A 12272-nucleotide genomic window follows, 5' to 3' on the forward strand; every position below is an offset into this window, starting at 1 on the left:
TGCACTGTTACCTGTATTGTTACATGTACTGTTACCTGTACTGTTATCTGTACTGTCACGTTTATTGTTACCAGTTTTGTTACCTGTATTGTTACCTGTACTGTTACCTGTACCGTTACCTACACTGTTACCTACACTGTTACCTCCACTGCTACCTGTATTGTTACCTGTACTGTTACCTGTACTGTTACCTGCATTGTTACCTGCACTGTTACCCACACTGTTACCTCCACTGCTACCTGTATTGTTACCTGTACTGTTACCTGTACTGTTACCTGCATTGTTACCTGCACTGTTACCTGCACTGTTACCTGTATTGTTAGCTATACTGTTACCTGTACTGTCACCTGCACTGTTACATGCACTGTTACCTGTATTGTTACCTGTATTGTTACATGTACTGTTACCTGTACTGTTACCTGTATTGTTACCTATACTGTTACCTATACTGTTACCTGTACTGTTCCTTGTACTGTTACCTGTACTGTTACCTGCATTGTTACGTGTATTGTTCCTGTACTGTTACCTGTACTGTTACCCGTACTGTTACCTACACTGTTACCTGTACAGTTGCCTGTATTGTTATCTGTACTGTTACCTGCACTGTTACCTGTATTGTTTCCTGTACTGTTAACTGTACTGTTATCTGTATTGTTACCTGTTTTGATACCTGTATTGTTACCCCTACTGTTGCCTGTACTGTTACCCGTATTGTTACATGTACTGTTACCTAATACTGTTACCCGTATTGTTCCCTTTACTGTTACCTGTACTGTTACCTGTATTGTTACCTGTACTGTTCCTGTATAGTTGCCTGTACTGTTACCTGTACTGTTACCTGTACTGTTACATGTATTGTTACCTGCACTGTTACCTGCACTGTTCCTGTATTGTTACCTGTACTGTTACCTACAATGTTACCTGTACTGCTCCTGTATTGTTCCCTGTACTGTTACCTGTACTGTTACCTGTACTGTTACGTGTACTGTTACATGCACTGTTACCTGTATTGTTACCTGCACTGTTACCTGTATTGTTACCTGTATTGTTCCCTGTACTGTTCCCTGTACTGTTACCTGTACTGTTACGTGTACTGTTACATGCACTGTTACCTGTATTGTTACCTGTACTTTTACCTGTATTGTTATCAGTATTGTTACCTGCACTCTTACCTGTATTGTTACCTGTATTGTTACCTGTATTGTTACCTGTATTGTTACCGGTATTGTTACCTGTACTGTTACCTGTACCGTTACCTTTATTGTTCCCTTTACTGTTACCTGTACTGTTACCTGTATTGTTACCTGTACTGTTCCTGTATTGTTGCCTGTACTGTTACCTGTATTGTTACCGGTATTGTTACCTGTACTGTTACATGTACTGTTACCGGCACTGTTACCTGTATTGTTACCTGTACTGTTACCTGTATTGTTACCTGTACTGTTCCTGTATTGTTGCCTGTACTGTTACCTGTACTGTTACATGCACTGTTACCTGTACTGTTCCTGTATTGCTACCTGTACTGTTACCTTTATTGTTACCAGTCCTGGTACATGCACTGTTACCTGTATTGGTACCTGTATTGTTACATGTTCTGTTACCTTTACTGTTACCTGTACTGTTACCTGTATTGTTACCTGTACTGTTACCTGTAATGTTACCTGTACTGTCACCTGTATTGTTACCTCTTTTGTTACCTTTATTGTCACCTGTTCTATTACCTGTACTGTTACCTACACTGTTACCTGTACTGTTGCCTGTATTGTTATCTGTACTGTTACCTGCACTGTTACCTGTATTGTTTCCTGTACTGTTAACTGTACTGTTATCTGTATTGTTACCTGTTTTGATACCTGTATTGTTACCCCTACTGTTGCCTGTACTGTTACCCGTATTGTTACATGTACTGTTACCTAATACTGTTACCCGTATTGTTCCCTTTACTGTTACCTGTACTGTTACCTGTATTGTTACCTGTACTGTTCCTGTATAGTTGCCTGTACTGTTACCTGTACTGTTACCTGTACTGTTACATGTATTGTTAGCTATACTGTTACCTGTACTGTCACCTGCACTGTTACCTGCACTGTTACCTGCACTGTTCCTGTATTGTTACCTGTACTGTTACGTGTACTGTTACATGCACTGTTACCTGTATTGTTACCTGTACTGTTCCCTGTACTGTTACCTGTACTGTTACGTGTACTGTTACCTGCACTGTTACCTGTATTGTTATCAGTATTGTTACCTGCACTCTTACCTGTATTGTTACCTGTATTGTTACCTGTATTGTTACCTGTATTGTTACCGGTATTGTTACCTGTACTGTTACCTGTACCGTTACCTTTATTGTTCCCTTTACTGTTACCTGTACTGTTACCTGTATTGTTACCTGTACTGTTACCTGTATTGTTATCAGTATTGTTACCTGCACTCTTACCTGTATTGTTACCTGTATTGTTACCTGTATTGTTACCTGTATTGTTACCGGTATTGTTACCTGTACTGTTACCTGTACCGTTACCTTTATTGTTCCCTTTACTGTTCCCTGTACTTTTACCTGTATTGTTAGCTGCACTGTTACCTGTATTGTTACCTGTATTGTTACCTGTACTGTTCCCTGTACTGTTACCTGTACTGTTACGTGTACTGTTACATGCACTGTTACCTGTATTGTTACCTGTACTTTTACCTGTATTGTTATCAGTATTGTTACCTGCACTCTTACCTGTATTGTTACCTGTATTATTACCTGTATTGTTACCTCTATTGTTACCGGTATTGTTACCTGTACTGTTACCTGTACCGTTACCTTTATTGTTCCCTTTACTGTTACCTGTACTGTTACCTGTATTGTTACCTGTACTGTTCCTGTATTGTTGCCTGTACTGTTACCTGTATTGTTACCGGTATTGTTACCTGTACTGTTACATGTACTGTTACCGGCACTGTTACCTGTATTGTTACCTGTACTGTTACCTGTATTGTTACCTGTACTGTTCCTGTATTGTTGCCTGTACTGTTACCTGTACTGTTACATGCACTGTTACCTGTACTGTTCCTGTATTGCTACCTGTACTGTTACCTTTATTGTTACCAGTCCTGGTACATGCACTGTTACCTGTATTGGTACCTGTATTGTTACATGTTCTGTTACCTTTACTGTTACCTGTACTGTTACCTGTATTGTTACCTATACTGTTACCTGTAATGTTACCTGTACTGTCACCTGTATTGTTACCTCTTTTGTTACCTGTATTGTCACCTGTTCTATTACCTGTACTGTTACCTGTACTGTTACCTACACTGTTACCTGTACTGTTCCTGTATTGTTACCTGTACTGTTACCTGCACTGTTACCTGTATTGTTACATGTACTGTTACCTGTACTGTTACCTGTACCGTTACCTACACTGTTACCTACACTGTTACCTCCACTGCTACCTGTATTGTTACCTGTACTGTTACCTGTACTGTTACCTGCATTGTTACCTGCACTGTCACCTACACTGTTACCTCCACTGCTACCTGTATTGTTACCTGTACTGTTACCTGTACTGTTACCTGTACTGTTACCTGTACTGTTACCTGCACTGTTACCTGCACTGTTACCTGCACTGTTACCTGTACTGTTACCTGTATTGTTTCCTGTACTGTTACCTACACTGTTACCTGTACTGTTCCTGTATTGTTACCTGTACTGTTACCTACAATGTTACCTGTACTGCTCCTGTATTGTTCCCTGTACTGTTACCTGTACTGTTACCTGTACTGTTACGTGTACTGTTACATGCACTGTTACCTGTATTGTTACCTGTACTTTTACCTGTATTGTTATCAGTATTGTTACCTGCACTGTTACCTGTATTGTTACATGTACTGTTCCCTGTACTTTTACCTGTAATGTTACCTGCACTGTTACCTGTATTGTTACCTGTATTGTTACCTGCACTGTTCCCTGTACTGTTACCTGTACTGTTACGTGTACTGTTACATGCACTGTTACCTGTATTGTTACCTGTACTTTTACTTGTATTGTTATCAGTATTGTTACCTGCACTGTTACCTGTATTGTTACCTGTACTGTTCCCTGTACTTTTACCTGTAATGTTACCTGCACTGTTACCTGTATTGTTACCTGTATTGTTACCTGCACTGTTCCCTGTACTGTTACCTGTACTGTTACGTGTACTGTCACCTGCACTGTTACCTGTATTGTTACCTGTACTTTTACTTGTATTGTTATCAGTATTGTTACCTGCACTGTTACCTGTATTGTTACCTGTATTGTTACCTGTATTGTTGCCTGTATTGTTACATGCACTGTTACCTGTATTGTTACCTGTACTGTTACATGTACTTTTACCTGTATTGGTACCTGTATTGTTACCTGCACTGTCACCTGCACTGTCACCTGCACTGTCACCTGCACTGTTACCTGTATTGTTACCTGTACTGTTACCTGTATTGTTACCTGTATTGTTACCTGTACTGTTACCTGTATTGTTACCTGTATTGTTACCTGCACTGTCACCTGCACTGTCACCTGCACTGTTACCTGTATTGTTACCTGTATTGTTACATGTTCTGTTACCTTTACTGTTACCTGTACTGTTACCTGTATTGTTACCTATACTGTTACCTGTACTGTCACCTGTATTGTTACCTCTTTTGTTACCTGTATTGTCACCTGTTCTATTACCTGTACTGTTACCTGTACTGTTACCTACACTGTTACCTGTACTGTTCCTGTATTGTTACCTGTACTGTTACCTGCACTGTTACCTGTATTGTTACATGTACTGTTACCTGTACTGTTACCTGTACCGTTACCTACACTGTTACCTACACTGTTACCTCCACTGCTACCTGTATTGTTACCTGTACTGTTACCTGTACTGTTACCTGCATTGTTACCTGCACTGTTACCTACACTGTTACCTCCACTGCTACCTGTATTGTTACCTGTACTGTTACCTGTACTGTTACCTGTACTGTTACCTGTACTGTTACCTGCACTGTTACCTGCACTGTTACCTGCACTGTTACCTGTACTGTTACCTGTATTGTTTCCTGTACTGTTACCTACACTGTTACCTGTACTGTTCCTGTATTGTTACCTGTACTGTTACCTACAATGTTACCTGTACTGCTCCTGTATTGTTCCCTGTACTGTTACCTGTACTGTTACCTGTACTGTTACGTGTACTGTTACATGCACTGTTACCTGTATTGTTACCTGTACTTTTACCTGTATTGTTATCAGTATTGTTACCTGCACTGTTACCTGTATTGTTACCTGTACTGTTCCCTGTACTTTTACCTGTAATGTTACCTGCACTGTTACCTGTATTGTTACCTGTATTGTTACCTGCACTGTTCCCTGTACTGTTACCTGTACTGTTACGTGTACTGTTACATGCACTGTTACCTGTATTGTTACCTGTACTTTTACTTGTATTGTTATCAGTATTGTTACCTGCACTGTTACCTGTATTGTTACCTGTATTGTTACCTGTATTGTTGCCTGTATTGTTACATGCACTGTTACCTGTATTGTTACCTGTACTGTTACATGTACTTTTACCTGTATTGGTACCTGTATTGTTACCTGCACTGTCACCTGCACTGTCACCTGCACTGTCACCTGCACTGTTACCTGTATTGTTACCTGTACTGTTACCTGTATTGTTACCTGTATTGTTACCTGTACTGTTACCTGTATTGTTACCTGTATTGTTACCTGCACTGTCACCTGTATTGTTACCTGTATTGTTACCTGTACTGTTACCTGTATTGTTACCTGTATTGTTACCTGCACTGTTACCTGTATTGTTACCTGTACTGTTACATGTACTTTTACCTGTACTGTTACCTGTATTGTTACCTGTATTGTTACCTGCACTGTCACCTGTATTGTTACCTGTATTGTTACCTGTACTGTTACCTGTATTGTTACCTGTATTGTTACCTGCACTGTTACCTGTATTGTTACCTGTACTGTTACATGTACTTTTACCTGTATTGGTACCTGTATTGTTACCTGCACTGTCACCTGCACTGTCACCTGCACTGTCACCTGCACTGTTACCTGTATTGTTACCTGTATTGTTACCTGCACTGTCACCTGCACTGTCACCTGCACTGTTACCTGTATTGGTACCTGTATTGTTACCTGCACTGTCACCTGCACTGTCACCTGCACTGTTACCTGTATTGGTACCTGTATTGTTACCTGCACTGTCACCTGCACTGTCACCTGCACTGTCACCTGCACTGTTACCTGTATTGTTACCTGTACTGTTACCTGTATTGTTACCTGTACTGTTACCTGTGTATATTTCTAAGTGATTTAAAGTGGCAATCTGCACTTAAAACAATAAGAAAGTGGCCACCCCTCCACTGTTTTTGTAAAATGCTGAGGGATTGGGCTGGAGATGTCCTTGTATTTGTCCTTGTATTTACTTACACAACACAGGTCTATATTTCCTTTGATGGAAATCCATGTGATCTCACTACTGTTGTGTGTTCCAGGGAAGGATGGAGGACTAGGGGTGATAACTCTCCCTAAGAAGCCTGACACCACCTTCTTCAAGACCATGACTGACCTGGAGGCCCAGCCTGTACTCTTCATCCCTGATGTCCACTTTGGAAACCTGCAGAGGGCTGGACAGGTCAGATACACAGGCACATCGGGATTGTCTCCAAAATGGTCCCTATATGCTTATTAAGGAATAGGTTGCCATTTTGGGCAGGAAAAGGAAAGCTAATCACGGTCTAACGATACCTTGGTTAACTTATCAATGATCTGATATGGTCTAACGATGCCTTGGTTAACTTATCAATGATCTGATATGGTCTAACGATGCCTTGGTTAACTGATCAATGATCTGATATGGTCTAACGATGCCTTGGTTCACTTATCAATGATCTGATATGGTCTAACGGTGCCTTGGTTAACTGATCAATGATCTGATATGGTCTAACGGTGCCTTGGTTAACTGATCAATGATCTGATATGGTCTAACGATGCCTTGGTTAACTCATCAATGATCTGATATGGTCTAACGATGCCTTGGTTAACTTATGAAAGATCTGATACTTTATTGGTCTAACGATGCCTTGGTTAACTTATCAACAATCTGATTTGGTCTAACGGTGCCTTAGGTTAACTTATCAATGATCCGATATGGTCTAACGATGCCTTGGTTAACTTATCAATGATCTGATATGGTCTAACGATGCCTTGGTTAACTTATCAATGATCTGATATGGTCTAACGATGCCTTGGTTAACTCATCAATGATCTGATATGGTCTAACAATGCCTTGGTTAACTCATCAATGATCTGATATGGTCTAACGATGCCTTGGTTAACTTATCAATGATCTGATATGGTCTAACGATGCCTTGGTTAACTTATCAACAATCTGATTTGGTCTAACGATGCCTTGGTTAACTTATCAATGACCTTTGTAGAGAATCTAGAGATGTATCTAGAAGAAAGGTCAGTTTGCATACGCTTGGTTTTCTCCTCTTGTAACCACTCTGAGAGTTTTTAGGGCCACATATTTTATTGACTTTTTACAGATTGTCAAATATATGCCTTTAAGCTATTTGAAGGAATGATACATAACATATTTAGATTTCTGTTTCATTACTTATATGTATATTTGCCTATGTTATGTACATACTTAAAGCTGACGTTGCCAATGTGCTATTCTTCCCCAGGTATTTGCCTTTAACACAGAAGAGATTGAGAGAGGAGGGTGAGTGTTCACATGTGGATACATTCACATGCAAATATCCACTGAGTGTACAAAACATTAGGAACAACTTCCTAATATTTAGTTGCACCCCCTTTTGCCCTCAGAAAAGCCTCAATTCGTTGGACATGGACTCTACAAAGTGTTGAAAGCGTTACACAGGGACGCTGGACCATGTTGACTCCAATGCCTCCCACAGTTGGCTGGATGTCCTTTGGGTGGTGGAACATTCTTGATACACACCGGAAACTGTTGGGCATAAAAAACCCAGCAGCGTTGCAGTTCTTGACTCAAACCGGTGCACCTGGCATCTACTACCATACCCTGTTCAAAGACACTTACATCCTTTGTCTTGCCCATTCACCCTCTGATTGGCACACATACACAATCCATGTCTCATTTGGCCCAAGGCTTAAAAATCGTTATTTAACCTGTCTCCTCCCCTTAATCCACACTGATTGAAGTGAATTTAACAAGTGACATCAATAAGAGATCATAGCTCTCACATTGATTCCCCTGGTTAGTCTATGTCATGGAAAGAGCAGGTGTTCCTTTTGTGCACTCAGTCTAAACCTCACATATGTAAAATGGGACCAACTCAATCTCACACATACAGTTGAAGTTGGAAGTTTACATACACCTTAACCAAATGCATTTAAACTCAGTTTTTCACAATTCCTGACATTTAATCCTAGTACGAATTCCATGTCTTAGGTCAGTTAGGATCACCACTTTATTTTAAGAATGTGAAATGTCAGAATAATAGTAGAGAGAATGATTTATTTCAGATTTGATTTCTTTCATCACATTCCCAGTGGGTCAGAAATGTACATACACTCAATCAGTATTTGGTAGCATTGCCTTTTAAATTGTTTAACTTGGGTCAAACATTTGGGTAGCCTTCCTCAAGCTTCCCTCAATAAGTGGGATGAATTTTGACCCATTCATTGTGACAGAGCTGGTGTAACTGAGTCAGGTTTGTAGGCCTCCTTGCTCGCACACGCTTTTTCAGTTCTGCCCACAACATTTTCTATAGGATTGAGGAAAGGGCTTTGTGATGGCCCCTCTGTTGTCCTTAAGCCATTTTGCCACAACATGGAAGTATGCTTGGGGTCATTGTCCATTTGGAAGACCCATTTACGACCAAGCTTTTAACTTCCTGACTGCTGTCTTGAGACGTTGCTTCAATAAATCAACGTAATTTTCCACCCTCATGATGCCATTTATTTTGTGAAGTGCACGAGTCCCTCCTGCAGCAAGGCAACCCCACAACATGATGCTGCTACCCCCGTGCTTCATGGTTGGGATGGTGTTCTTCGGCTTGCAAGCCTCCCTCTTTTTCCTCCAAACATAACGATGGTCATTATGGCCAAACAGTTCTATTTTTGTTTCATCAAACCAGAGGACATTTCTCGAAAAAAGTACAATCTTTGTCCCCATGTGCAGTTGCAAACCGTAGTCTGGCTTTTTATGGCGGTTTTGGAGCAGTGGCTTCTTCTTTGCTGAGTGGCCTTTCAGGTTATATCGATATAGGACTCGTTTTACTGTGGATATAGATACTTTTGTACTGGTTTCCTCCGGCATCTTCACAAGGTCCTTTGCTATTGTTCTGGGATTGATTTGAACTTTTCGCACCAAAGTACGTTCATATCTAGGAGACAAACTAAATAGCACGTTTGGCTAATATAGCCAATAAAACGGCAACTCTCCTCTCCGGCGCGGTCACTGGATCTGCAGTGTTTAGCCTGAATGCGGTCACTAATGTTGGAACTTTGCTTTTAAAACGTTTTACAGCCAAGGCGTGATCGAGTTGAATCCCAGCCTTTGAGCAAGCCCTCTTGTTGGTTGTGTATCCCATCTTTGATGTGTGATGAGTGTGTGTGTGTGAGTTAGAGGTCTGACTAGTCTGTTGCTGTTGTTGTTGTTGTGTCCATCATGCAGGAGTGTGTTGGTTAAGAGGATGTTCAGACCGTCAGAGGATGACCTCTCACCTCCTTCCCACAAACAGATCAAAGAGGAAACACACAAGAGAGGTACCAGTCCATATAACCTCTACAGAGGTACCAGTCTATATAACCTCTACAGAGGTACCAGTTTATATAATCTCGACAGAGGTACCAGTCTATATAATCTCTACAGAGGTACCAGTTTATTTAACCTCTACAGAGGTACCAGTCTAAATAACCTCTACAGAGGTACCAGTCTATGTAACCTCTACAGAGGTACCAGTCTATATAACCTCTACAGAGAGGTACCAGTCTATATCACCTCTACAGAGGTACCAATCTATGTAACCTCTACAGAGAGGTAGCGTCTATATAGACTCTACAGAGAGGTACCCGTCTATAGAATCTCTACAGAGAGGTACCAGTCTATATCACCTCTACAGAGGTACCAGTCTATATAACCTCTACAGAGGTACCAGTCTATATCACCTCTACAGAGGTACCAGTCTATATAACCTCTACAGAGGTACCAGTTTATATAACCTCTACAGAGGTACCAGTATATATAACCTCTACAGATAGGTACCAGTCTATATAGACTCTACAGAGAGGTAGCAGTCTATATAGACTCTACAGAGAGGTACCAGTCTACATAGACTTTACAGAGGTACTAGTTTATATAACCACTACAGAGAGGTACCAGTCTATATAGACTCTGCAGCGGTACCAGTGTATATAGACTCTAAAGAGGTACCAGTCTTTATAATATCCTACTATAGGAGCGCTGCTTCACAGACAAGCAGAAACAACTTCAGTGGCATAACATCCTGAATGGGTCCATCTCTCCACAGTCCTGCTGTATGTGAGGAAGGAGTCGGATGAGGTGTTTGATGCTCTGATGCTCAAGTCTCCAACCCTGAGAGGCCTGATGGAAGCAGTGAGTATCTCTAAAAAAAGATGATCTATTTAAACTGATCAGAATCAGCAGGGCAGCCAGATTAAGAGGAGGCAAAGTGCAAAGGGAGAAGTTGGGGAGGAAAGCCCTGTTTCTGGGGTTAGACTACCTGACCAGAGGGCCTCCACCAGTTAGTTAGTCTCTATCATCTGGATGATCCAGGTTATCCTCTCTTGTATTGGTAAATCGCATCCACAGTTTGTTCGTGGAATCTAAATAACATTGTCCTTCATTCACAGATATCAGAGAAGTATGGAGTTCCCACTGAGAGGATAGCCAAGATCTACAAGAAAAGCAAAAAAGGGTGAGAATGGAATTCTATTGAACACGGCATTAGAATGACATTCTATTGAACACAGCATTAGAATGACATTCTATTGAGCATTGCATTAGAATGGAAATCTATTGAGCACGGCATTAGAATAAAATTCTATTGAACATGGCATTAGAATGAAATTCGATTGAACACGGCATTAGAATGGAATTCTATTGAAGACGTCATCAGAAGGGAATTCTATTGAGCAAGGCATCAGAATGGAATTCTATTGAGCAAAGCATCAGAATGGAATTCTATTGACCACAGCATCAGACTGGAATTCTATTGAACAGAGCATCAGACTGGAATTATATTGAACACATCATTAGAATGGAATTTTCTTGAGCACAGCATCAGAATGGAATTCTATTGAGCACAGCATAGGAATGGAATTCTATTGAGCACGGCATTAGAATGGAATTCTATTGAATACAGCATCAGAATGGAATTCTATTGAACACAGCATCAGAATGGAATTCTATTGAACACAGCATCAGAATGGAATTCTATTGAACACAGCATCAGAATGGAATTCTATTGAACACAGCTTCAGAATGGAATTCTATTGAACACGCCATGAGAATGGAATTCTGTTGAAAAAGGCATTAGAATGGAATTCTGTTGAACACGGCATTAGAATGGAATTCAATTGAGCACAGCATCAGAATGGAATTCTGTTGAACAGAGCATCAGACTGGAATTATATTGAACACATCATTAGAATGGAATTTTCTTGAGCACAGCATCAGAATGGAATTCTATTGAGCACAGCATAGGAATGGAATTCTATTGAGCACGGCATTAGAATGGAATTCTATTGAACACGTCATTAGAATGGAATTCTAATGAGCACAGCATCAGAATGGAATTCTACTCAACACGGCATCAGAATGGAATTCTGTTGAACACGGCATTAGAATGGAATTCTGTAGAACCCTGCATTAGAATGGAATTCTGATGAACACGGCATCAGAATGGAATTCTATTGAATACAGCATCAGAATGGAATTCTATTGAACACAGCATCAGAATGGAATTCTATTGAACACAGCATCAGAATGGAATTCTATTGAACACAGCATCAGAATGGAATTCTATTGAACACAGCTTCAGAATGGAATTCTATTGAACACGCCATGAGAATGGAATTCTGTTGAAAAAGGCATTAGAATGGAATTCTGTTGAACACGGCATTAGAATGGAATTCAATTGAGCACAGCATCAGAATGGAATTCTGTTGAACATGGCATTACAATGGAATTCTGATGAACACGGCATCAGAATGGAAT

General features: G+C 40.4%; 1 protein-coding gene across 2 annotated transcripts in view; it reads left to right on the plus strand.

Moving 5' to 3' along the window:
* The window catches only part of grhl2b (grainyhead-like transcription factor 2b), a 154121-nt gene that overhangs the window by 127383 nt on the left and 14466 nt on the right, over positions 1–12272 (plus strand). Inside the window, exons 11-15 of one of the 2 annotated variants that reach the window (XM_064979418.1) lie at positions 6535–6674; positions 7732–7769; positions 9708–9799; positions 10564–10649; positions 10907–10971. In XM_064979418.1, the coding sequence (XP_064835490.1) occupies positions 6535–6674; positions 7732–7769; positions 9708–9799; positions 10564–10649; positions 10907–10971 (421 nt within the window). Of the gene's footprint in view, positions 1–6534; positions 6675–7731; positions 7770–7873; positions 9800–10563; positions 10650–10906; positions 10972–12272 lie in introns of those variants that run through there. The other variant, XM_064979419.1, reaches the window with a different exon arrangement.

Source organism: Oncorhynchus masou, chromosome 12 (assembly GCF_036934945.1).
Source record: "Oncorhynchus masou masou isolate Uvic2021 chromosome 12, UVic_Omas_1.1, whole genome shotgun sequence".
NCBI classification, from domain to species: Eukaryota; Metazoa; Chordata; class Actinopteri; order Salmoniformes; family Salmonidae; genus Oncorhynchus; species Oncorhynchus masou.